The following is a 25,998-nucleotide window of genomic DNA, read 5'->3' as shown; positions in this document are numbered from 1 at the left end:
TGCTCCTGAGCTGGTGTCACTGTGGTAGGGGTGTGGCTGGCAGAGGAAACCACCAGGTGTGGCCATGGGAAAGTCCCTCCAACATTCTATAGAAACATGGAATTTCCTGGTTTTAACCATTTCTTATTCAACTGCTATCTCAGAGCTGATCAGAGCAGCACAGACCTCTCCAGCTTCCCAGGACATTTGATTCTAGGGTACTGGGTCTTGTTTGGGAAGCTGGCATCCCTGCATTCCAGCCCAGCAGTCTGTGAAGATTATGGTCCAATAACTAAATGTGTGTGAGCTTCAAAACCTTCAATGCCTGTCTGAAAAACGCTGTCCAGTCTCCCAGGCTTTTGTGGATTTACTGTTCTGTCATCCATAAGCCCAAGGAGTATGTGCACCCTCATGCTGTGGCTGACAAAGTGGATTGGGAGGGGTTGTATGCTATGCTCCAGGTCACACTGGAGTACTTGACTTGGGTTCCAGTGTTGCCCCTGGTCCTCTGTGTGTTCCTGGGAAGGCAAGTCAGATTCGACTTCTCCTAGAAGTGGCAAGGTACACGTCCTGGACCTCCCTGGGGCTCTTGGGTGTGGGAACTCCGTCTTCCCAGCAGCTCTCTACTTGGTTAACTTGCCCAACCTGCTCTAGGGATTCTGGGTAGAGACCTGAAATTCCCTGCTCCAGTGAACTGCAGGAGGTGCCAAAACATGACCCAGTGGCCTGCCACAGATGCCCAGGCCTAGTTCCTGGCCTCTTTGTGGCTCGGACTCTAGTTCTATTGCCTCCACTTGAGAACTAAAAGCATCCTCTTTCTCCTTCCTGCTGTGGTGTCGGTAGCAGCCAAGCTGCCTGTCTCTTTAAGAGAGAGAGAGGGAGAGAGGTGGGGAGGGAAAGAACGAAATCAGGAAGTATGAGAGAGCCCAGAGCCAGGGCTCTACAGAGCTGGGTGTCAGGGCTGGCAGGGAAGAAATCTGTAATCCCAGCTCCCAGCCGTCACAGGGCCATTTCAACTAGCCCTGCCTGTGTCCCAGGGTCCTTGACTATCAGGATGTTGTGGGTACTGCCCAGGAATAACTGCTGCAAGCCTTGAGGGTGCCAGGGGTGCCACCCCGTCCTACAAGTGGGCATCCCCTGAAGCCGCGATGGGGTGAGTATGCAGCATCCCCTGGGGAGGGTGATATGGGGATCCTGGGCATGGGCAGTGCAGGGTAGGGCTCAGCCGAGGCAGGCACATCAGCAGAGGAGTGGCTCAGGGGGCCCAGAGCCCACTGCCTGTGCTCTCTGTGGCTACTGGGGGGAGGGTGGTATTCTGCACACCTACCCTGGTGGACACTCTTGGGAAGGACTATCTGGAGGCCAGTGAGCCCCATGGAGGGTTGTGGCATACAAGAACACCCCATCAGCTACCAGTGCCCCTTTCCTGGGCTTCCCCACACCCCGAAGCTTCCCAACACCTCTCCTTGGGGTCTTTCTCACTGGCCAGAGTCCCAGGAGTAGGAGTGATCAGGAAAGACTCCCAGAACAGCTGGGGAAGAAGCCTGGAAACCACCCCCCAGCCCTGTGGGGGAGGTGACAAACAGGAAAGGGTTAAAGGGCTGGGCTTGGTGGCCTTTGATGGGGGCTGAGAATCAAAAAGCACCAAGGGGACCTCTCATCCGCCCTCCTCTTTCCGGTGTAGCTCAGCTCCTGGACTTGCCACAGACAGAGAGCATAACACATACTTGCCAGGGAGAGCCTGATTCAGGGCCACTCAGAGCCTGGGGTAAGTGCATCTGGCCACCGAAGAGCCCGAGGAGGGCGGGGAGGCCACGGGTGGGTCAGCGCACCTTCCATGTCGTCGTCCATCCGTTGTTCATCCATCGTCCATCCACTCAATGAAGGCTACTGAGCCCTCTGTGCACAGGTGCCGGGGCAGACCAGAGTCAGATGTGCCACAAGCAGAGCTCCTAGGCACAGAACCCAAGGCTGTGTCGCCCACCGTGAGGCCCTGCATTTTGCACCACACGCTGGTCATCCTAGGTCCTCAGCTATTCCTGGCCACACCCTGCACAGGGGTTGTGTCGCACTAGCCCAAGGAAGAATGATGAAGGTCATGCAACCTGGTGGGGCTGAGCTCCCCACGCCGGCCCCTTGGGCTTGATTTCAGTGTGTTCTGCCCCAGCCTCACACCCCAGACCCCCAGCTGACTCCTTCCAGGGCAACCTGGCCAGTTCATCCATATGAACTGCTGCTATGTAATCCCAGTGCCTCAGTTGCTTCTGCATGATGCAAACACAAGTTTCAAGTCTGAAACTCGGACTTGACCAATGAACTGTTTAAGTGTCCTCTGACTCAAGGAGCTGACATACTCAAGGATTTGCATTTTCAAAAAAAAAAAAAAAAGATTAGAGAGAGAAAAGGCTTAAAGCTAAGCAACATAGGATTCCAGGCCTGGGATATGAGAGCAGAAGTAGGCCCTTGTCTAATCTAGGATTCCTTCACAGATGCCCTCAGGCATTTCAAAATGGCCAGTCCTGACCTTATTATACTTCAGACAAGTATTGAGATTGACTCCTAAGGCTACCCTTTCTGGAATCAGTTGCTTTAAAGGAACTGGCCTTTGGAGAAAACAGGACAGGAGAAAAGATGGGGAACAGGGCTGTAGAGGGGTTTCATATCCTCCTCAGGGCTTATGTTTGATGGTCTCTGGCCTTCCCCACCCACTGCCTGTTCCCTGTCCCTCTCCTCCTCTCTCTCTCTCTCTCTCTCTCTCTCTGTAACAGCACTGACCTGTATGCTGGTGACCTGGTGAGCAGCTGTTAGCTCAGGGCAGAGGAAGTGGGGGCCGGGCAGTCAGGCAGTGGGTGGTGTGGGGGCTCCAGGCTCATGTTGCAATCTTGGAGATTTGTGGTGGTGTGACTGACCTGAGGCCCTTCCTCCTGCACTGTTTCTTCTTCCTGGGACAGTCCCAGGCCTGGATGCCAAAACCCTAGAGTCTGGAAGAAGTGATGGAGTAAAGAAGCTCGTCTCTGCAGAATGGGAGGGGCTGGGGGACACTGGGGAGTGAGTACAGACAGATGGCCCTGTGGGTAGAACAGGCCCAGCTATGGGCTGAGGGCCTAGCAGGCCTCCTCTTGGTTATGCTTCATTTGGAGGAAGTTACTTAACCTTTCTGTGCTTCCAACTTCCCCACTCCTGTAAAAATGGCCGTATGGAGCCCTTTCTGGGGTGGCCTTGGACTGGCCATCAATGTCCATTCCAGGTTAGGAATAGAATCCTGGGGTCCCCCGTGTGTACTTTTTCCAGGGAGAGGAGATGCAGAGCACCGCCAACTACCTGTGGCACACAGATGAGCTGCTGGGCCAGGGGGCGACTGCCAGTGTGTACAAGGCCCGCAACAAGGTAAGTGGCAACCCTGTGGGGGCCGCAGTCTGGCCAACCCAGCCTACCCCCACTACCCTGTGCCCAGCAGGAAGCCCTAGCAGCCTCCGGTGGGCCTGGAGGTGGTGTGTGGCTGGACAGGGACATCAGACTCGTTGTACCCACTTGGGAGGAAGGACCCCATGGATTTGGGCAGTGGGGAACTAAGTAGGTACGAGTTAGGACAGGAGACAGATGACAGCACAAAGCAAATATCCAGGGGGAGGTGATAGCAAGTGGGATCTAGGGATAGCAGAGGCGGGAAACAGGATGCCTGGGTTTATCCTGCATCCGCTGTGGAGCCAGATCATTATATATGAGGCTCCCCTCTCCTATGTGGGAGTTGGATTCAGGTAGCCCAGATTCCAATCCCAGCCCTCCTGCTGAGTGCCTTTGCAGTTAGTATCTATGGCAAGAGTAACAGTTGCCACAAGCCATCACCTGTAGGGTCTTGGGTGTGCCAAGCCTTTGTCACCTCCCAGGGCCTGACCATCTACTGCCTGAATAGGGAAAGGACCTGGGGGTAGGAGCCTGCTTCCTCTCCTTACATTTGGCTGCTGGGAGTCTGAAGAGGGGCCCCAGAGAGCGTGGTGGCTCCTCAGCAGGGGTGGGACCTGCATTGTCCCAGGCCACTTCCCAACCTTCCTCCCCATGGCAGAAATCCGGGGAGTTGGTCGCTGTGAAGGTCTTCAACACCGCCAGCTACCTGCGCCCCCGCGAGGTACAGGGGAGGGAGTTCGAAGTCCTGCGGAAGCTGAATCATCAGAACATCATCAAGCTGTTTGCAGTGGAGGAGACGGTGAGTCCCGTAATGGGTCAAGTTGGATGGCCTTGTTCTTGATCCTCAGTCTGGGGAGAGACTTGGGTCACCTGCTAATCAAAAGTCAAGACCAGGGAGGAGGAAACTGGAGAGTAACATGTTGAGCGAAACAAGTTAGTCTCAAAGTCAAGGGTAGAATGTTCTCCCTCATATGTGGAAGCTAGAGAGAAAAAAAAAAATACGAAAAGAACCTCGTGAAAATAGAAAGAGTTGAGGAAGGGGATAGGGAGGGAGGAGAGGCAGAAAAGGGAAAGATCTGGGGAATGAAGTTGATCAATCTATGCCATATGCATATATGAATAGGTCACATGAATCCCACTACTATGTAGAATCATAATGCATCAATTAAAAAAAACAAAACTCAAGGGTGGGTGGGACAGCACGTCAGAATGCATGAGGGAATCATTTCCTAATGAGAAGACTTCCTGTGAAGGGTGGTCTTGGATTCTGGCCTGTGGGATCCATGTAAGACCAAAGAGGGAAGGCCAGGCCAGAAGCTGCTAGAGCTCTCGGCTCTACTCAGGGAGCCACCTCTTCTTGATGGGGGAGGGGAAGTGCCCTCGGCCCCAGCCTTCCTCTGTCCCGGCCACAGGGGGGAGGCCGGCAGAAGGTGCTGGTGATGGAGTACTGCTCCAGCGGGAGTCTGCTGAGCGTGCTGGAGAGCCCAGAGAATATCTTCGGGCTGCCGGAGGACGAGTTCCTGGTGGTTCTACGCTGTGTGGGTGAGCTCACCCTGTCCCCAGCTCCCATCGGACCAGCCATGGCCTGGGCCCTCCACCCAGGGGGGTAGGACATTCTGAAACAAGTAATCCCAACCCAAATGAGCGTTCTCGAGGGTCTCCATTTACAGTACTGAGACAAATGGGCAGAACCCAGGTGTCTGATTCCTGTTAATCATTCAGCTTCAAACTATAATTTAAAAATAAATTTTAAGCCTGGTGTGGTGGCTATAATCCCAAACCTATAATCCCAGCTGCTCCAGAGGATGAGGCAAGAGGATTGCAAGTTCAAGGCCAGCCTCAGCAACTTAGTGAGGCCCTAAGCAACTTAGCAAGACCCTGTCTCAAAATAAAAATATAAAAAAGGCTGGGAATGTGGCTTGGTGGTTAAGTGCCCCTGGGTTCAATCCCTAGTACAAAAAAAATAATAAAAATAAATTTTAAAAAGAGTGTATGCCAGTATACAATCAGCATTATTCACAGGGCCAAGGTGGGGGATATCTAAAAGGATAAAATAATGTACATGCATACAGTAGGATCCACTCCAGCCTTTAAAAGGAGGGACATTCTGACATCAGCTGCAGTATGCATGCACCCCGAGGATACTCTGCCAAACAGAAGGACAACTGCATGGTCCCACTCACACGAGCTTCCTGGAGTGGTCAGATCCCTAGAGACAGATGGCAGGATGGTGGTTGCAAGGCCTGGGGGTGGGGTGTTGTGTAACGGATATAGAGTTTCCATTTGGGAAGATGAGAAAATTCTGGAGATAGGTGCTAGTGATGAGCGCTTGACAATATTAATGTGCTTAATGCGCTGCGCTGTTCACACCAACACAGTTAAAATGGTAAATTGTGTGAACTATCTTTGGCCACAAAAAAATAAGAAGGGGAAAGGCAGGCCCTGGGTTTCTTTGAGAATCCAGATGGAACCTCAATACTCTAGGGTCCTTGGAACGTCCCTCCTTCCCCCGTGCCCATCTCTGTTCTCCTGTTTCTTTTGTGGCCCTGTCACCTGGTGGGAACTCCTCCGGGTCTCCCTGGGGCCAAGGACAGCCTTTCCCAGGGCCAGCTAGCAGCCCTCTGTCTGTCCCCAGTGGCCGGCATGAACCACCTGCGGGAGAACGGCATCGTGCACCGGGACATCAAGCCTGGCAACATCATGCGCCTCATTGGGGAGGAGGGACAGAGCATCTACAAGCTGACAGACTTCGGGGCTGCCCGGGAGCTAGATGACGATGAGAAGTTCATCTCTGTCTACGGGACAGAGGAGTACCTGGTGAGTGACATGTGGGGACCTGCTGTCCCAGGCTGAGGGTCTTTCCCCATGCTGATCACCCTTGACTCGTGCCTTGTTTAGAGCCCCCTAGAAGGGGTTCTTGCCCCTCGTCCTTCTCTCTCAGGTTATATCTCCTCCACCCCTGCTATACCCCTACCAGAATTCCTCTGCTCTTTAAGACGGCCTGCCCAGCCCCCCACAGTTAGCTCCTCAGACCCATCCTCAGGGGGTGAGATGCAACCAGTCAACACCTTCCCCTGGGCAGAGGGCGATGCTCTGGGTAGTGAACACGGTGCCCATTTTTAAACTGATGAAGTAAATGGATTCAGAATGGTTTCATGTCCACCAAAAGTCCACAGAAGGTGCCCCCTGCCCACTGTCCCCCTCCACGGCTGCTCTCTGCTCTCTCTCTCATAGCACCCTGACATGTATGAGCGGGCAGTGCTTCGCAAGCCCCAGCAAAAGGCATTTGGGGTGACTGTGGATCTCTGGAGCATCGGGGTGACCCTGTACCACGCAGCTACCGGCAGCCTTCCTTTCGTCCCTTTTGGTGGGCCCCGGCGCAACAAGGAGATCATGTACGGTGGGCCACAGGGTAGGGAATGGGACTTCCTACTGGCTGACCCTGGCCCTTTCCTCGCTGGTCCCTGCTGCCTCCTTTTCCCCTGTCCCCACCCAGGCTCCTCACTCAGACTAGAAGCTGAACTTCCCCTGGCTCTGCGGGAGATGCTCATCCTCCCTTTTCTTGGTTCAGTGTTTCACTTCCCTGACGCCCAGCTCACCACCTCTCTACCGAGCCTCAGAGAGAATTGCCCAAGGTGGCAGAGTCTGCCAGGGCCAAGGAGGGGCCAGCTCCCAGGTCCAAGGTCCTCCTGTGGTTTCCAGCTGTTGGATACAGAAGGAACTGGAGACAGTGGCTACTCCCAGGCTGCACTGCCCAGAACAAAAGGGATGTGATTTTGGTGTCACACCGAGTCTCGAGACTGCAGGATCTCTGAAATAAAAAGATTCACTGAGCTTTCACATATACTTATCAGAAAAAGAAACGAAAAAAAGCAGGTCCTGGTGTGAATCCTGCAACTTACAGCAGCAGAGCTAGGTAGCAGTCAGAAAAATGTCCACTGGACCTAGAGTTAAGAGTATTTCTTTTTAAATTTTAGGGAAAATAAACACACACACACACACACACACACACACACAACTTGTTTACATTGAATCTATGGCTGTGCTATGCTCTGGGTAGTGAACACAGTGCTGATAAAGTAAATGGATTCGGAATGGTTCCATGTCCACCAGAAGTCCACGCAAAGTGCCCCCTGCCCACTGTCCTCCTCCATGGCTGCTCTCTGCAGTCTCTCAGGATGAGACAGGAAAGCTTTGGAATAGGAATCTGTCCATAAGAAGAACTCATTGCCTCTCGAGTTAAGAGTCCAGAATGTTGATATAAAAACAGGGCAGGATGTCCCTGGTGGTCAACAGTGAGGGGACTGAAGTCAAGGTTTCCAGGAATGTGGAACACTCTTCCCTTAGTGTCCTTGGAGCTATTAACTGATTAACTTCCCTTATCTCTTTCCTACTCCATCTCCTGGTACTAGTAATTACATTTATGACATCTCAGAATTTCTGTTTTATCAGTGGATTACCAGGAAGGTTGGTGCTCAAAACTTCAGCCCAGGGGACAAGCTGTGTGGAGCCTATATTAGGTTTAAAGACAAGGGAAGGAGACTGGCATAGATGGAGTTGTCAGGGAAGGAGAGACACTGAAGAGAGGGTTGGGTGAGAAAAGGACAGAAGAGGAGAGGAGATTGGGGGCCAAGATCAGCATGGCACAGGTGTGCAGGTGTCTGGGTTGTGGCATGTGCAGAAGTGGGTGGAGATAGCAGATGGTGGGAAGGTCTCTGTCTAGAGCAGGGAGCTTGACTGGGGAGCCAAGGCAAGGGGCTCTCATGGGCTGAGGGCCATCTCTCTCCAATTCCATTTCCAGCTCACCTCAGAGTGTCTGGGTGGCATTAACAGGTGCTTTGCACCCTCCATGATAAGTTTGTTGTCATTTGAAGTATGGTGGGTTGGGGGCCCCACTAACTGATCCTGCCCCACCCCAGGTACCGCATCACCACAGAGAAACCAGTTGGGGCCATTGCAGGTACCCAGAAGCGTGAAAACGGGCCCCTGGAATGGAGCTACACTCTCCCCATCACCTGCCAGCTGTCCATGTGAGTGGGAAGGGCGAGCACATCCCCAAGTCTGGGCTGGGTATCACTTCTCTCCGCTGAGTGAAACTTGGAGGCCTGTTCTAGTGGCTCTCTTGGGTACACCACTTTTCCTTTGTGGCCTTGGGTTTTCCATTTGGATGCTGGAATGAATTTTTTCCAGCAATTCTTTCTCAACCCAGCCTGCTCCACCACCTTGGTCCTAGGTCCTCAGGACCTTCTTATGGAATGTCCCCATTGCCTACTTGAGGAGGACCCATCTGGCCCTAGCCCCTGACCGTCTCCATGTCCTGGGAGGGCAGGGGGCTGCAGAGCCAGCTGGTGCCTATCCTGGCCAACATCCTGGAAGTGGAGCAGGCCAAGTGCTGGGGCTTCGACCAGTTCTTTGCGGAAACCAGTGACATCCTGCAGCGAGTTGTCGTCTATGTCTTCTCCCTGTCCCAGGCCGTCCTGCACCGTGTCTACATCCACGCCCACAACACGTGAGTGGGGGTGAGGGAGGGAAGGTAAATATGTGTCTAAGGAAGCACCTCCCAAGGCATTCTCTGTGGGGGCTTAGATAGGCACAAAATTAAACAGATTTCTTTGCTTGACTTCAGAAGTCCAGTATTCTTCATGATGCCAATGTGCATTCTAAGTCTCAGAAGTGTGTGTGTGTGTTTGCATGTGTGTGAGTGTGTGTGTGTGCATTTCCTAAATTTATTAGAGTACTTTATGGGATTAGGAGAATTTTAAGGGAAATGTAGAGGGAACCAGCGTGCAAAGGCAGAGGTTGGGTATTGGGACTTTGGGGTCCTGTTTCTAGTCTGTAAGACGAACTCTGTCCTTTCTCTCTTCATCTTTGATGAGAGGGAAAACCACCTCCATCCCTCCCTCTGAAAAGCTGAGCTCCCCCCATGGGACAAGTCTTAGCTGGGATTTGGTCTCCTGACCCCACATCCGGCCCACTGATCCTTCTTCCTCCCCTCCCTCTCTCCCTGGCGGGTCTAGGATAGCCATCTTTCTGGAGGCCGTGTATGAGCAGACCAACGTGGCCCCCCACCACCAGGAATACCTCTTTGAGGGTCACCTCTGTGTTCTTGAGCCCAACCTCTCAGCACAGCACATCACCCACACAACTGCCAGCAGCCCTCTGACCCTGTTCAGCATGGCCAGCGAGACTCCAAAGGGGCTAGCCTTCAGGGACCGTGAGTAGGGTCACCCAGGCTGGGCAGCATTCTCCTCCAGGATGCAGGGGATTACAATCCTGGGCATTAACTAATGGTTTTGGTTTCTTTTGTTTTGTTTTGTTTTGTTTTGGGGTGCATGGGGTATAGAAGGCAGATCCGGGTTTACATTCTGTGCATGCCTCTGAAATACCATGTGATTTTGAGTTGGTGGCCTGACCCCAGGGGCTTCTCAGTGTTCTCAGATCTGTGAAAGCAACACCAACTGAATCAGGGTTTTGGCTTTAGGGTGTGCTGCCCAATCTCTGTGATAGAGGGGAATACCTTGGTAGTTGGTATTGGAAGAAACAGGAACCCAAGCTGCTAGAGTAAAGGACAGGTAGTCAGAGTTCCAGAGCTTTCTCCTTTCTCCAAGTTCTAGAAAACTATCATCCTTTCTCATTTTAATGATGCCAATTTCATCTTTCTTCCCTGAGGTGGGGAAGGTGATTTAACCTTGAAACCCTTGGGCAAGACGCCCAAAGGGTTTTGTTTATTTTCTGTTGAGCCAAATCTTGAGCTTGAGGATTCTCAAAAATGGCCACAAGGTGGCAGTAAAGGACTGCAACTTAAACACCCACTCTCCTTTCATTCAAGCCTTGGAAGGTGAGGGCTCTGGGTGAATTGGGAAGCTTGAGGTGAGAGATTCTTGAGGGTGTAATGTGATCTGGGAACAAGAAAGGATGAGCTCAGAGTTGATCCAGACCATAGGGACAAATCCCTCAGATAGGGTCTTTATCTGCAGCTGCTCTGGACATCCCCAAGTTCGTCCCCAAAGTGGACCTACAGGCAGATTACAACACGGCTAAGGTGAGAGGTGTGCCCAAATGGCAGAGAGGAGGTGTGGCACAGGGGTAAGAGGTGTGGGACCTGACCCTTCCCACCTGTGTGTTTCAGGGTGTGCTGGGCGTTGGTTACCAGTCCCTGCGGCTGGCTCAGATCCTGCTAGACGGGCAGGAGCTAATGCTTCGGGGGTTGTACTGGGTCGTGTGAGTGCCCCTGAGGGCTAGGGGGAGGGCAGGGTGGGCAGAAAGGGCAAGGCTAACCATCCAGAGTTCCTCTGCACTGTCCCAGGGACCATGCCAATGTGCATGGCTTGCTTGGTGCCTCAGTGAGGGCGACCTTGACTCAGACTCCTCTTGAGCAGGGAGGTGCTCCAGGCCACATGCTGTCGGACTCAGGAGGTCACACGGACAGCCCTCTTCTTCCTCAGCAGCAGCCTGGGCACTGAGAGGTGAGTATCCTGCCCAGGCCAGCCCTTCTCTCTGTGTCTGTTCTATACCCTTTATGGCTCCTGTGGTGTTATCTGGTCTTCCCTGACCCAGAGCTCCTGCCTCCCCTGCCTGCTAAAATAGAGAGGGCGCTCCCAATCTGTCCCTCCTGCCCCACCTGTCAGGATGACTGCAAAATAACCCTCCCAGTCCAGTCGCTCACCTGGGAGACTCTGAGGGCACTGCCTGTCCCAGATCAGGCCGTCTCCTAGTCCCAGCAAAGGGTCTCTGCTCTCCTAGGTCTCTCCCTGAATGATTTGGGATACTCATGCTGCACCAAGACCCAAAGCAGAACTCTAGGGAAAGACTCCTGGCCATGGCCATGCACAGTCCATGGACTTGACCCAAGGTGGAGATCCAATGATCTCCATGCCCCTGCTCCTGCCTCCTCCAGATTTTCCACTTGTCTCTGCCTTCTTTGGGTTCCCTGCCCAGTCATCAGGACCCTGTACCTTCTATTCCCCTGTTTTGGGCTAAGTAGGGATGATGGGTTAGAAAGAGAGAGAGAGGATGGGGAGAGGAAGCAGAGCTGGGAGTTCTAGAAATGAGAACAAGGGAAGATTTTTTTTTTTTTTTTTTTTTTTGCCAGAGCACTGTGGAGAAGTGGGCACAGCCCCCCAAACCCTGGAAGTCTTAGGTATGAGGCAGGTGGGAGATGGGAGCTCTGCAGACCAGAGTCTTTCCTGCCACGAGGAAATGGTGGTGAAAAGAAGCAGATACTGCCAAACACACCTGAAGTCCCCCGCCATCCCCAGCCCTTGTCCTCAGAGGTGAGGGAATGGCTTTCCTTGGGCTGACTTCCCACAGCTCTGCCTGCCTCCTGGGGTCTGGCAGCATCCACACTGATAATGGGGCAGAGGGGATGTGAGGAAAAGGAGTGTCTCCAGATGACAGGGGTGGAGTCCTGTCATGGCTGAGCCCCTTCAAATGGTGACACAAGGTGGGATCTATCAGCATGGCTTATGAATCTCCTCTGAGCAGAGTCTGTCCAAAGCTCAGAAAGGAGATCCAGGGAGAGATGTGGCATCACATCACACAGAGGGCCCCAGACTTCTCTGACACGTGAGGGCTGGCAGAAAAAGTAAAGAGAGGTAGAGGCAGCCACTGAAGCCTTCCTGGAAGAAGAGGCGTTTTAGGCCAGAAAGAGAAAGAATACCTTTTGTAGGAGGGTCTATGCAGAGATTGGAAAAGAGGACCATATTTAGAGGAAGGAGGGGGGTCCTGTGAGGTTAGTGAAACCACAGTCGGGTTGGCAAATGTCCTGGAATGAAGCCAGAGAGGGATGGGTGGTGGGTGGGGAATGGAGGGGAGGGCATGGGGGTCCAGGAGGGTCCAGTTAGAGGGAGGTTGGGTGCCAATAAAATGACCATTAGGTTCTCTATCAGGGAAGAGGTGTGTAGAGAAATTGATTGCACATCCATCTAGCTTTGCCCTGGCTTAACAGGAGGTGGAGCCTAGTGTCATGGGGCTATTATTTTTCCTTTGTGCCTCCAAGGCCTCCCTGAGGCCTGGTGTGTCTGGGGAACTCATGGTCAGGCATGCTACATTCTCCTGTCAAGGAGGATGAGAGCAGGACTCCAGAGGGCCAGGTGCGATAGGACCAGGCCCTCACCACCTTTCCCCACCTGGGCCTCTGTCCTCATTTTCTAAACTACCTCTGGGGCCTCCCAGCTCCAACATTTTGCAATCCCATTCTCTTCTGCACATCCTCAGACCTATAGGTTCCTCTAAGGGCCAAAGCCACTAGCTCCACCTGCAGTGGAATCTGAGGTTTCTGAGCTGCAGGTAACATCTGCAGGTACAGAGCGGCCCCTCAGTGCCTCGCCTGGTCACCCACGTCCCTAGCAGGCAGCTTGCATCTCTCAGCCCGCCACAGCTCCCTTGGCAGAGTAGTCCTGCCTTTGTCCCAAAGCCCTGTGACACTCCTCTGCAGCTGCTGCCACCTGAGGCACTGTCTGGGCAGCTAGAACTGGCTCTGAGAACCCCAGGGCCCCCAGTCCCACCCCAAAACTGTGTGCTGGCAAGCCCTTTACCATGGAGGTCTCATTGGATCCCCATGAACACCTTATTAAGGAGCAGGAAGAAAACTTGTCTCCCTGTTTTATAGATGAAGAGCCTGAGACCTTAGAAAGCTAGGGGGACTAACCCAAGGTCACGCAGATGGCAAGTGTGGCTAGCAGGACCAGGACTTGAATCCAGGACTCCTGACTCCCTGAGGGGTTGCACTGGGTCAGCTGGTCCTCTTCTGCCGTCTAGTATTCCCCTCCCCAAATGGCATCCAGTAAGGGCATCCACTTCATTCATGAAGTGGTGACTGCTGCCGGCCCTGACGTACCCGATGATCAAAACAGACAGTGTCCTTGCCTTTGTGAACCTTCAAGTTCACCCCTAAGCTCTCTGCTCACTTCTTTCCTCCCCGACCCTCCATTCCTAAGCTAAAATATATGGGATTCTTTTTTTCTTAATTCTTTTTGTTATTTAAAAAGTATATGTCACCGGGCACAGTGGCACACATCTGTAATCCCAGTAGCTCCAGAGGCTGAGGCAGGAGGATTGAAGTTCAAAGCCACCCTCAGCAGTGAGACCCTGTCTCTAAATATAATACAAAATAGGGCTGGGAATGTGGCTAAAATTGTTTTAAAAAATAAAATAAATAAAAAGCATTTATTAATTATAGAATATTAGAAAGTACAGAGAAGCAAAAGAAAACTTCACCACCTTTTGCCCCCCAGAGACAGGCTGTTATATTCCATTAGCATATCTATATGTAGTAAATCGCTTTCTATTATAAGAGTTAATATGCAAAAATGCATATTAACCAGCATGTATTTATTTAGTACTCTATAGCCTACTTTTCTCAGCTAAGGAGCACCACCCTCTTCTACATCTATACATTTTCCTCTTATCTGGTACCTATCTCTTTTCAGATTTTTCAGATTACCCCTCACATTTTCTTTTACAGCTAGTTTTATTCATACTGGAATCCAGTCCAAGACCTCACTTTGTTTCTGGTCATTCTGTCCCTTAAGTCTATTCTAAGCTGGCACAAACTCCGAATTGCCCGCTGTACACGCCACTGGCTTATTGCAAGGACCAAGTTCGTTGTCCTGTCTTCTGGGCTCATTTAGAGCTTCCTCCTCATGATGTCTCCCTGTTCTTCTTTCCTGGTATTTCCAATTTACACTGGGACTTCTACAGACTGAATGGATTCAAGTTAAACATTTTATATTAGAACTCATCATAGATGACACTGGATACTTCCTATTGACACATCACTGGGCAGTGACAGCCTGATTCCTCTACTGTACATGCATTTTCCTTGCAAATGAAAGAATCAGGATAATGTCACTTTGTCACCAAGCAAAGGTCCACCCCTCCACCATTCATCATTGATTTTAATACTATGCTCAAGAGCATCATTTCTCTGGGGAAATAGGATGCTACCATCCTAAGCTGTGGTATGTTATTGCCTAGTAGTCTACAAAAGACAGATCTCCTTCATAACTGTTGGTTATCACGGAGTACAGTTTCTACTGGAAAGTAACTTCATTTTCTCTGTTTAATTACAAATTGTCCTGGTAAGGAGTTCATGAAAGCTACTTTGTATCACGAGCTCATTCATTTTCATAGATTCAAGGTGTCCCAATGCACCTCAACCTTTATTCTTTGCAGAATTCAACAATGTCACAACCATGGTCTACAGAGCTCTCTCAAGTTGGCTCCTTGTGCCAAACTCCCTAGAGACCCTGAGAGCCATCAAGGTTGTCTCAAAGATGCCATGCCAGCATGTGTTCCCAGAGATCCCTGCTCCTAAGCCCTCAAGTGCAGCCTCCCTCTTTCTTTCTCTCCAGGTTGAACAGCACAGCGGAGACACCTGAGGTCCAGGAGCTGAAGGAGGTTGCAGATCTGAGGTCCAGGTTGCAGACTGTGAGTGAGCTGGGAGACAGGAGTAGAGGTGGGGGTGGGCAGTGTTCTAGCCGGGCTGCCCAGCAGGCCTCAAGCTAGGGACCCCTGGGGGTCTGCCTTTTTGTCCCGTAGCTGGCTGAGGTTCTCTCCAGATGTTCCCAGAATATCACAGAGACACAGATAAGCCTCAGAGACCTCAACTCAGTGCTGGTGAAGAACCGGGATCAGGTACATGAAGACAGAAGGTCTGTGGGATTTTCCTCTTTTGTGGGGTTGGGGTAGGGAGGGGCCCGCCCACAGGGTCCTTTCCGGAAGTCAGCTGGCTTCCTCCCTTCTGTTGGCAAGACTGTTAGAGCTAGGGTAGGAATGCAGGAGGGATCCAGACCCTCTCCTGAGACCATAGGAGAAGAGGGTCTGCCCCTACGTGAGAGTGGAGTCAGGAAGCTGCGCAGGTTCTGTAGTTCTGGGAAAAGTATGGTTCCTTTCCCTCTTTCTGTCAGGCCCTTGAGTGGGTCTTGTCACTCAGTATCTCACTGAATCCTCCAAAAACAATAATACCGCTATACTAATGGCCATTTATAGATGAGGAAGCTCACTATGTGAGGTTAATTTGCCTTGAAGTTGCAGCCAGTTAGTGACTAGTGACAGAGGGCTTCAGGACAGATCTGTCCAATTCCAATGTCTGTGTTCTTGACCTACAGCAGACAGGATTTTAACCTTTAAAAAAATCCATTCTCCTTTTACACAAATGCCCACCCACCCCAGGGTCTGCTCTGTGTGGAGCTGTGGGCCCCCTTGCCCCAGTCTGACAACAGGGCAGATGGCGCCTGTGGGGAGCATGGTACCTGTGGCAATGAGGGCCTCCACAGATCCATTATCACATATGCTTGATCCTAAATTCAAAAGCGCTGAAAACCACAGGGTTCTTCTTAACTGTTTTGGCCACAAAAGTTGACCTAAACTGACATAATGCTCTTCACAGTCTATCTAGTCTACTTAGGGTAAATGTCCTTCTGTTTCTCTGAAGATGTGAGTACATTTGACTAGGGACATGGTCCCTGTGTGGTGCCTGTATGTGCACTGCTCTGAATTACCTTTCAGAAAACACTTGACCCTGAGTCTTTTGGATAAACTCTATGGATTCGGAGTCCCACCCTGGTCACCTTGTCCTCCACCCCCACATTCTGAAAAGGGCAGGGAAAAGTGAGTGTTCTGCCCAGAGTCCAGCTCCAGAAACAGCTAAAATGAGGTACCTAAAGGAGCTCTGGGAAAGAAGCAGAGTCCGGTAGGCCTGAGGGAGAGGAAGGACCCCAGACATCTCAAACACAGGGCTTTGTCCAGTCTGAGAAGACCCTTGAAAGGTCACCTACTGACTCTCCTGTCTCCTGGCCGGACTGCTGACCACTGATTCTTGTTTTGTTTTGTTTTGTTTTTTTAATAATTGTTTTTAGTTGTAGATGGACACAATACCTTTATTTTATTTATTTTTATGTGGTGCTGAGGATGGACCCCAGTGCCTCACATGTGCTAGTCAAGCGCTCTACCACTGGTCTACAACCCCAGCCCCCATTCCTGTTTTAAACAAGGATCACGGGTTCATTATTTATCATAGAATTCTTCTATATGCCAAGCTTCGGGTATACCAAGAGAGTTTGCCCTTCTGCCCTGTGCAGGTGGACAGGAGTGATTTCTGTTCCACTCCATCCCAGCTGTCTTTGGCAGACTCTCTTGGGTTCCTGGGGCCTCTCAAGGCCTACTCTCAAGACTTCCTGTGGAGCAAGGGCCACTTCCCTGTTGCCTGACCAGTTTGACTTCTTCTCTCACCTCTTACTTAATTTTTTGTGTGTGAGGGAGTGTGGGGTGGGGGTGAACAGGAGAATGGGAGATGGCTGGCTTGCTCTAAGATTTCTCAAATAATCTCAGAGACAGAACAGTGACCCCTGCTTCCAGACTGGCCCCCAGAACTGGGGCAATGAGGCTCCTTCTACAGGGAGACAGCTTCTCCCCTACCCAACCCCCATCCCATCCTCTCCTTCACCTTTGCTCTGTGCTGTTTGATTCTTCCTGTTGTCTCCTGCCACAGCATCCAGCAGATTCAGTGTTGTGTGGACAAGATGAGCCTCATCTACAAACAGTTTAAGAAATCGAGGATGAGGCCAGGTGAGCCATGGAGAGCAAATGTCCCCTATGCTCTCTTCCCTCCCTCTGTCTTCCTCCCTTCCTGAGATTGGTGGATACTCCATTCGGTGTGGGTGGAGGCCCCTGAGTGGATGGTGCTAGGTGGGGCCAGGGAGCAGCTGGCCTAAGGCCACTGCGTGCAGGCCAGTGAGGACTGAAGCCTTTACTCTTGTGCCCACTGTCCTGCGAGAGGTTTAGATGACATGGGTAGGGGACACAGTGGGCCAGAGCCTAAGTAGTCCTGGAAAGGGACTCCTTATTTTGACAGGGCACTTTATGGTTTGAGTGTTTTCCTATCCTCTGTGTCTTTGGGGGTACAGAGAAAGCCAGGTTTTCAAAAGGGGGATCAGAAGAAATCCCACTGAGAGTCACAGGGCCAGGTGACATGCCTGTGTGATCTACTAATGCTCACAGAGACCTGGGCGGGGCCAGCCCATTCACAGGCTATGGGATGGGAACCTGCTTGCCAGAGGTGACTGCCATCATAGGGAAGGGTGGCGGTGGTAAAGGGGACAGGGGGAGCCTAGGGAGGCCCCAGTTAGCTGGGGAGCAAACACATCCAAGCTGACCCTCTGCGTCCCCTCCTGTTCTAAGTGTTTCCTAACCCACAGACTGCAGGCCTTAGGCTTTGTTGCCTAATACTCTTCTATCCCTGGGATTATCTCAAAAGCACTGTTCAATAAAAACACAATGAAACACATATGTAATTTTAAATTTTCTCACAGCCAAATTAAAAAGTAGAAATAAAAAACATGCAAAGTGCTGTTGTGTGTACCTGCAATCCCAGCTACTCTGGAGGCTGAGGCAGGAAGGATCACAATTTCAAGGGCAGGCTGGCAACTTAGTTAGACCCTGTCTCAAAATTTAAATTTTTTTTAAAAGGCTGGGGATAGAGCTAAGAGATAGAGCACTTATCTAGCATGTGCAAGGCCCTGTGTTTGATCCCCAGGACTAAAAATATAGAAACAGGTAGAATTAATTGTGATATGTTTTATTCAACCCAATGTCACTGTAGCATGCAATTAGAGAAAACAAAATTACTAAAGAGATATTTAATGTTTCTTTTCTCACAGAGTCTTCAAAATCCCATGTGTATTTTACACTTAGAGCACATCTCTATTTGGAAGCTAAGTGTTTAACAAAGTGAAATGTAGTCTTAACAAAACAACAGATCTGTGTTTAATATTTAATATGTTAAACCACTTCAGCTTTTCAACTAATTGAATTAATTCAAATTCAGGTCCTCAGTTTTACTAGCTGCACATCAGGTGCTCTGTAGCTATGTGTTTGGTGCTACCATAATGGACACAGAGATCTCCAGAAGATAATCCTCTCTTTTTAGGAGTCTCAGTCCTGCCTCTGAATCTGGCCTTGGAGGGTGTAGGAGACCACAGGGCATGGAGAAAGCGAAATCTTCTGTCCCTGTAAGCCAGCTAGGCTTTGGGGCTCAGCCAGACTGGCCCTATATCCAGTTGGCTATGGCTTCAGGAGCACCTCGGAGGTCTTCTGCCACTATGGCCAGACTCCATTAACACTACCATCTAAACTTCACCTGAGCACCTCCTGTGCTAGGCACCATCCTGGGGGCTCTGCATGTCTTAAAACCCTGGAAGCCATTATCCTCCCCATTTTATAGATGAGGAAACAGTCCAATAGAAACAGAAAGATAAAGTAACCCAAGCAATATAGGTTTAGCAACTTTCAGCTGCCCCTCTTTACAGCCTCAAAGGATTTTCATTTCTATTAGTCTTCCAGAGCCTTATTCAAACCTTTAACTGCTAATGCCTGGTGTGTTAGAAGATGCCATTCTGGGAGACACTCAGTATCTTTGGGGCACTCTCTGACATGATCCACACAGAGCCCCAAGTGGTACCTGAGATGGCTGGGGAAGCAGGCTCACCGAAGCCAAATCATCTGCCTTTGGCCACCTGCTAGTAGCAGGCAGGTCAGGGACTTGTTCCAGATCTCTTGGACCCCACAAGTACTCCATGCTGACTGTGGGGCTCAGGAAGGGGATCCTGCTATATTAGGGGAGTGGAATGGGAAGGCAGGAAAGGCCAACTTGCTTATTATCTTGGGGCTGCCATCACCTATAGGCCCATTCCCTTGAAGCCCAGCAGGGGGCAGCATCTCCCTGATGTGCACATTAGGGCCCTTCAGGGGTTGGCCAAGGCCAAAGTCATAAAACTTCAGCCCCGCTGGCCAACGTGCTCCATCTGCAAAAGTCACTGGGCAGAGAGGGAGAATTAGAAGGTGGTGGCCACCCTTCTCCAACTAGTTGCTGCAGAGTCCGTCTGGCTCTTTCGGGAGCATGATCTTCAGGGTTTGGGCTGACCAGCTGCAGGCATCAGTCCCTCCTGGATGAGAGCCATGGCTGACCAAGCATCTTTCAAGGCCCATCTCACCCACCACTCCCCAGTTCCCAAGCCCCCAGCCCTGCATTACAGGTTCACCTTCCTCTGGAGCTCGTGGCAATTTTTCTGCAGCTTATTTAGGCCCCTAAATCATAACCAGGGACTTGGTCAGAGTAATAATGTCCTAAGTTGTAATAAGTTACGTGGGTGTTCCTCTCCCTCTGTCTTTCCTGGCTCCAGCGGGCTGTGAGCTCTCATGAAACAGGGCCCAAGCTGGGCTGTCTTCATCTTCATAACTGACCCAAAGTCCCTGTAGCACTCTGTTTTGTTGATGATTAAGTAGGTGACATCATTTCTGTCTGTTTCCTTCAGGGCTCGGCTACAATGAGGAGCAGATTCACAAGCTGGATAAGTGAGTGGCCTGTCCACTGGCAGGCGGGGACCAGGAGAGTGGATTCAGCAGGGCAGAGCCATTGTCTGTGCCAGACAGGAAGGGCCCTGCTCCTAGGCTGAGCTGAGAAGAGGGGGATAACTCTATCTGGGGCAGGTTATCCACGGTCAGGGGAGGACACTGCCTAGCTGAGTCAGAGGGAGGCTTCAGCAGCAATCTTGATGTATCTGCATTTACTTCTGGCATGAACAATATTGGGGCTGGTTTTTTTTTTTTTTTCCCTAATTGTCCTCCCTGATTTACTACTTCCCACTTCCTGCCTCTGACCTCTGCTGCTTTGTGCTTCCCTCAGCTTCTGTTTTCCAGATACTTTCATCTTTCATGATGCCTCCCCCATGGTCTAGTAGTTATTTGGAGACCCTCTCCCCAGGTGTGCATCCATCCCTGTCCCCCTACACAAACACACACCCACACACACACATACACACACACACACATGCACATAATCATGGGGGTGGGAGGGCACATAGTCATGCACTTTCCTTAACCACCATCTGTCCTTCCCCCTGCTTGAGAGTGTTTCAGGAGGGCCCCTCATCCATCTCCCATCCCTGTTGACACCTGTGCTTTGCTGACCTCTGGCCTACATGATGCAAATGATTTTTTTTTTTTTTTAACCAGGGATTGAACCCACAGGTGCTTAACCACTGAGCCACATCCCCAGCCCTATTTTATTTTGTATTTCAAGACAGGGTCTCAGGGTCTCACTAAGTTGCTGAAAGCCTCATTGACTTGCTGAGCCTGGCTTTGAACCCGTGATCCTCCTGCCTCAGCCTCCTGAGTTGCTGGGATTATAGGCGGGTGCCATCGCACTCAGCTAAAATTGTGGATCTTGACAGTGGCTCGGGCTGCTCATCTCTAGGCCTTGGTTTCTCTGTCTTTTCAGGGTGAATTTCAGTCATTTAGCCAAAAGACTCCTGCAGGTGTTCCAGGAGGAGTGTGTGCCAAAGTACCAAGCAGCCCTGGTCACACATGGCAAGAGGATGAGGTGAGAGTCTGGCCCTTCTTCTTTAGCTCTTGGACCCCAGGATGGGCCTGGCCCCCTCAGGCTTCTGAGGACCCTGAGCTCTACAAGCCCTGGCTGAGGGAGAGGAGTAAGTGAAGAAAGAAATGAGAAAATTGGTGGTTTTATGTACCTGGGCAGACCAGGCAGTCTGTTGGGATGATTTCTACAAATATGCTTGTTTAGACCCAAAATATCTATACAGTAGATGTTATCCCCCCCATTAAGGCTCAAAGAACTGGTCTCTTTCAAACATCACACAGCTAATAAGTGGCAGACCCAGGATTAGTACATAGGTAAATACACCTCTAAAATCTGGATTCGTTCCCCCATTCCAGTTGGTTGTGGTAGGAACCTCCTCTCTGGGGAGAATATCAGGTTCCACTGGGACAAGGACAGTCAGTTTATGGGCTTCTGATTGGGCAGAGAAGCAGGGGCAGATGGTGTCTGTCCTCTAATAGAGCCTTCTTACACTATTCTCTATAGGAGTTTGGGGGTCCCCTTTCAGGCAGGACCCCCTCCTTCCCCTGTCTACATGAATACAAGTCCCTCCCTAGACGAGAAGTCAGGCTCCAACGTGCTGTGTGATCCCTCCCTGGCTGAGACCCATATTAGAATAACAGTGCCCTGTTATTCTACCTCCAACCTCCAGTCCCTCCAAATTCTGAGTTGATGGATCTGAGTTTAGGTAATAGCTCGTCAGGATGATCCTAATGTGTAGTCAGGGTTGCGAACCAACCAATGATCTAATGGCTCTGGGCCTCAATTTCCTCTCTGTGTAACAGGGAAAAGTCCCGGTCCATATCCTCACCTTAGAGAATTCATAAAAGTCTTGACAGTGATTTGCTTTGGAAATGGGATGTGACCATTCTGCCCTGTAAATGCCCCAGCATGGGCTACCATCTGTGTCTCTGGAGCCTCGCCCCTCTTGTGCGCATGTGACCTGTCGAGCACATGGAGTCCATGCTCCCTACGGTCGGTGGTTCTGTTGGGACCCTCCCCAGCCTCAGTCAGCTGGGTCCATCTTTGTGGAGGCAGGTGAGGGATGAGCCACGCTTAGAAGGGCAGAGGCAGAGAAGGCAGCAAGTGCCTGGGACCCATCGGAGTCTGCAGTGGCCCTGTGATGGCTGGGTGGGCCCCAGGAGGAGTGAGCGGAGCCCTGCTCCAATTCTAATTGGTCGCCTGCTTTCTCAAGGGAGGTGTATGAGACCAGGACCCACCTGCGCCGGGTCAGCTGTTCTGTGACCTCCTGCAACACAGAAGCGCAAGGAGTCCAGGAGAACCTAAGCAAGGTGTGAGGTTTTCAAAGGTCCCTAGAGCTGCTGCTGGTGGTTTTCAGATACCCTGGGCGGGGGGGAACATTGGGGTCACTTTGATGCAGATTAAGACTCTGACTCACAAACATGCCCTGAGCACAGAGCAAAGATTGGAAAGCATGTCTTGGTAATCTCAGACTAAAGGTCACTGGGAGGGCAGGAACTCTGGGATGTTGAGACACCTTCCTCGGGGTCTTGTGCAGCCTGGAAGGCTCCAAGGCCTCTCTGAGCAAGGCCATGGGAACTCTCCTTGGTCTTCTGATCAGCTGTCTGCAAAGAGACCAACACTTAGGTGGCTCCGAGAACCTGCCTACCCAGCCACAAGGAATGGAGGGGGCTGCTGCTTCCCAGAGCCAGCCACTTGTTGCTCCTTCTCACCTCCCCAGCACATACCCGTGCAAGCAGCTCCCTGCTTTCAGAGAGTGGCCAGGGGTCACCCCTACCCCTTCTCTGCAGCCTGTGGCTCATATTACACCATGAGACGATCAAGCTAGACACAAAAGGGAACTTAACATTCTGCATCATTCAATCCAAGCACAGATGAGTGAAAGTAGTTGTGTCACTGTATTCCCAGGATGGGAACAAAGGGCTCATGGGAAAGCCTGGACAATTCCAGGGACTCCAGAGATGCAGGCTGGGGGTAGCTAGTTACCCTCCTCTTACCCTTTCTCAGCCTGTCCCCTCCCCAGCCACAAATAAGCCAGCTCAAATCTTTCTGACTAAAGTGTGACTTCCTTCAGATCCTAGACCAGCTCCTTCAGGACAGAACAAAAGAGGTACAGACCTCACCACCCCCCATAGCTCCTCACCCCAGTCCTGCGCCAAAGGACCTGGTTCTCCAGTAAGTGCCACAGAGAAGGGTGTGTGGTGGGAGGGGGGACGAGAGGGGACCCTACGGTGCTGAGGTTAGGGCCCAGTCGTTTTCCCTCAGGTTAGGCCTAGAGGGCTGCCCCTTGGCAGGACAGGAGGGGTCTGGGCAGGGCAATTTCAGCCTCCCGTCACCTCTCTGGCCTCTGCCTCCACAGCATGCAGGAGCTCTGTGAGGAGATGAGGTTGCTGGCCTTTGACCTGCAGGACAACAACCGCATCATCGAACGGTAAAGAAGCTCCTGCTATATGCCAGGGAGGGCTGGGTCCTCAAACTGCCATGGCTTGAGGGGTACAGAGTCCCCAGGCCTGTCCACACAAGCTTGATGGCATGGATTTTCTTTCTTTTTTTTTTTTTTGTGGGGGGTAGGTACTGGGGATTGAACTCAGGGCCACTCAATCACTGAGCCACATCCCCAGCCGTATTTTGTATTTTCTTTAGAGACAGGGTCTTGCTGAGTTGCTTAGCACCTCCCTTTTGCTGAGGCTGGCTTTGAACTCGCGATCCTCCTGCCTCAGCCTCCCGAGTTGCTGCGATTATAGGCATGTGCCACCACACCCCCGGTTTGATGGCATCGATTTTCTAAACAGCTGCATTGGAGTTTAGACCATGTCCACAAGCGGGTCATCATCCTGAGGGGCTGAGGTTTCACTTAGACTTTAACATGTGAGCCTCAGTGCTGTCAGAAAGATGGGGCTTGGAGGCAGGTGGATTTGTGCCTGGGTCCTCATCTGCATTGAGTGTGGACACTGTGCTCAGGCTTCCCACACTGTCTCCTGGAGTCTCCCCAGCTGTCCTCAGAGTGGGCATTACCTCCATCCATATGTCCTGCCCCAGGAAACTGTGCCACATGCAGCCCAGCTTCAGTGCCCAAAGCCTGTGCCTCTCCAGCCTCGGGGGGCTGTTCTCCTGCCCAAGCTCTTAGCCAAGCTGCCAGGGAGACCCTCTACTGGGGTGGGAGTGAATGCAGTGGCACGCACACTTTTTTGGTTTTGTGCACCAGTAAAACTCACAAAAAAAAAAAAAAGAAAAGAAAAAAGAAAGAAAGCCAGGATTGCCAACTACTCATCTGACTAAGCTTGCACATTTGACAGGACAAAAGGCCTGCCCTGTAGCTGTCCCACTTACAAAACACATCAACACCAAAGATACGATCTCAGAATAAAGGACATTTCCGCTTGTCCTGAAGACTGGAGACTACCTGGATAATATGCACACACTTCCACAGTTTCCCCATCAGCCTTAAGTCTGTCTTTCCCCCATTCAGGGACAAGTGGCTGACAGAAAGAGGCAGGGATTTCAGTGGGATCTGAATTCTGACTATGCTCCTTACTGCCTGCTCATCAGGGTCATCCTCGGAGATTTGCTTAGCTCAGAGCTTCAGTTCTCTCTCCTATGAAATAAAAATAACAATTCCTACCTTACAGCATTATCACAGAGTTTAAGATGTGATATGTGAGGTCCCTGAGGGCTAATGGGGCTGTGGAGGGAAGGACTCAATAAACATTCATTGTTTCCCAGAGGTCACTCCAGTCTGGAACCTTAGACTCTGGGCCAGACGTAGGGCAACCAGGAGCAGAGCTTGTGGTTTGTCCCCAGCATTTAAGAGGCCCCTTGGGTAGGGGAGGCATGTCCTTCCTCTCCACTCGAGCAGGAAAGTCCATCCTCTTAAGTGCCCGAAAAAAAAAAGGAGATTCAGCAGCTTTGGAGAAACTTTCCAAAATAGCCCTCTCAGTCAGGAAGTTCTACTTTTAGTACCGACATAAATTTTTCTTGCTGTGATATGTGGTCTATTTACAAATAGCTCAAAACTTTATTTTAGTGGTTTTTCACTTCCTTATTCAGAGCCATAGCCAAAGAGATAATAAACCAATTTGAACTCCTTTCCCACCTCCTAAACTCTGGCTGCACATTGCAATCACCATGGAAGTTTCTAAGAGTGCAGATGCCTGGGGTTGGAGGGTATCCTAGGCTTCCCAGGTGGTCGTAACAAGCAGTCAGATGAGAACCAGAGCAGTTCTTGTCAGGGAGCAAGGGCACTACAAGAGGACAGCTGGGCACTTGGATGGCTGGGAACTCTCAAATATTGATGGTTCTGGGCTCTGGGGTGTGTTTTGCAGGTTTCTCCAATAAGTAGGTGAAACTAACTCTGCTAACCTGTGCCTTTCATTACAGATTAGGTAGACTCCCATCAGCTCCTGACGTCTGAGCTGTGGTGGGCGTGTGAGGCATCCAGAGCATTAGAATCATTCACACACTGCTCTTCTGCACTGCGGGACCCAACCCAGGGTGAGATCTGGTCCCATCTCATCAGCCTACCTCCCTCCTGGCCACTGGTCGGGAGATGTCATCAGCATTACCTTCCAATGTCTGTTCCCCTGGGAAGCTGCACAGCCGACTCTGTCACGATCCACAGGAAAGTGCAGCAGCCACTGCCTGGACCATCCTTTGTGCTTTCTCCAGGCTCTGGGACTGCTGCTCTGTCACCCAGGCCTGGAGGCCTGAACCTGGCAAGGCTGTGGGGAAAAGAGACTCCCACAGGCCCTCCCACCCCTTCTGCACTCCCCAGGCATCAGCAGAGGAGGCCTCCTGGGACTTCCCCAGGGTACAGGTCAAACAACCTCACCTCCATCTTCCTTCCTCTTCCTCTTAAGGTGTTTCACACTGAATACCCCCCATCTCCTGGGTCCCCTAGTTTCACCATGTTTGGCCACAGATAACACAGAGGCCAGTTGTCCCTCTGTTCTTGGTCTGGATGAGCCTCAGGTTGAGAAAATGGGTGGTGGGCCAAGTGCCTGTGCCTCAGGGACTCTTTGCTTGCCTTCTGGCTCTAATGCACCACCTGGTCCTGGGCTGCCGCTAGGCAGTGCTGACGGGAGCCCTGCCAATGAGCGCGGGCCTGTAAGCCCAGGGCCCTGAGCAGAGAGCAGGCCTGCACCTTCGAGAAATAGAATAAATACGGCTGCCTTTTCTGGTTTTTGTGACTGTTACTGGGCTGAGAGGCAGGGACGGTCCTCAGCTGGGTGTACTTGGCA

At 51.3% G+C, this 25,998-nt stretch overlaps 1 protein-coding gene across 3 annotated transcripts; it reads left to right on the top strand.

Annotated features, from left to right (window-relative positions):
- Positions 1–867: 867 nt before the first annotated feature.
- On the top strand, positions 868–25,937 carry Ikbke (inhibitor of nuclear factor kappa B kinase subunit epsilon). Of its 3 annotated transcripts, XM_015483744.2 has the most exons (22): positions 869–1,132; positions 1,664–1,747; positions 3,271–3,366; positions 4,043–4,183; positions 4,797–4,926; positions 6,020–6,201; positions 6,619–6,779; positions 8,304–8,414; positions 8,714–8,893; positions 9,402–9,598; positions 10,362–10,426; positions 10,514–10,605; positions 10,764–10,850; positions 14,739–14,814; positions 14,926–15,038; positions 16,877–16,953; positions 19,698–19,737; positions 20,663–20,764; positions 21,975–22,071; positions 22,836–22,936; positions 23,121–23,192; positions 25,139–25,937. In XM_015483744.2, the coding sequence occupies exons 3-22, from the start codon at positions 3,280–3,282 to the stop codon at positions 25,170–25,172; spliced, it is 2,145 nt and encodes a 714-aa protein (XP_015339230.1). In that variant the 5' UTR covers positions 869–1,132; positions 1,664–1,747; positions 3,271–3,279; the 3' UTR covers positions 25,173–25,937. The 3 variants fall into 3 exon arrangements, 2 of the variants coding, with proteins under 2 accessions (XP_015339231.1, XP_015339230.1); XM_015483745.2 differs by lacking the exon at positions 1,664–1,747 and having other exon boundaries at positions 868–1,132; XR_007349845.1 differs by lacking the exon at positions 25,139–25,937 and having other exon boundaries at positions 870–1,132; positions 21,975–22,103; positions 23,121–23,198.
- The last annotated feature ends 61 nt before the right edge of the window (positions 25,938–25,998 follow it).

Source organism: Marmota marmota, unplaced genomic scaffold (genome assembly GCF_001458135.2).
Source record: "Marmota marmota marmota unplaced genomic scaffold, marMar, whole genome shotgun sequence".
In the NCBI taxonomy this organism is placed as follows: Eukaryota; Metazoa; Chordata; class Mammalia; order Rodentia; family Sciuridae; genus Marmota; species Marmota marmota.
This window is presented reverse-complemented; position numbering and strand designations above follow the sequence as displayed.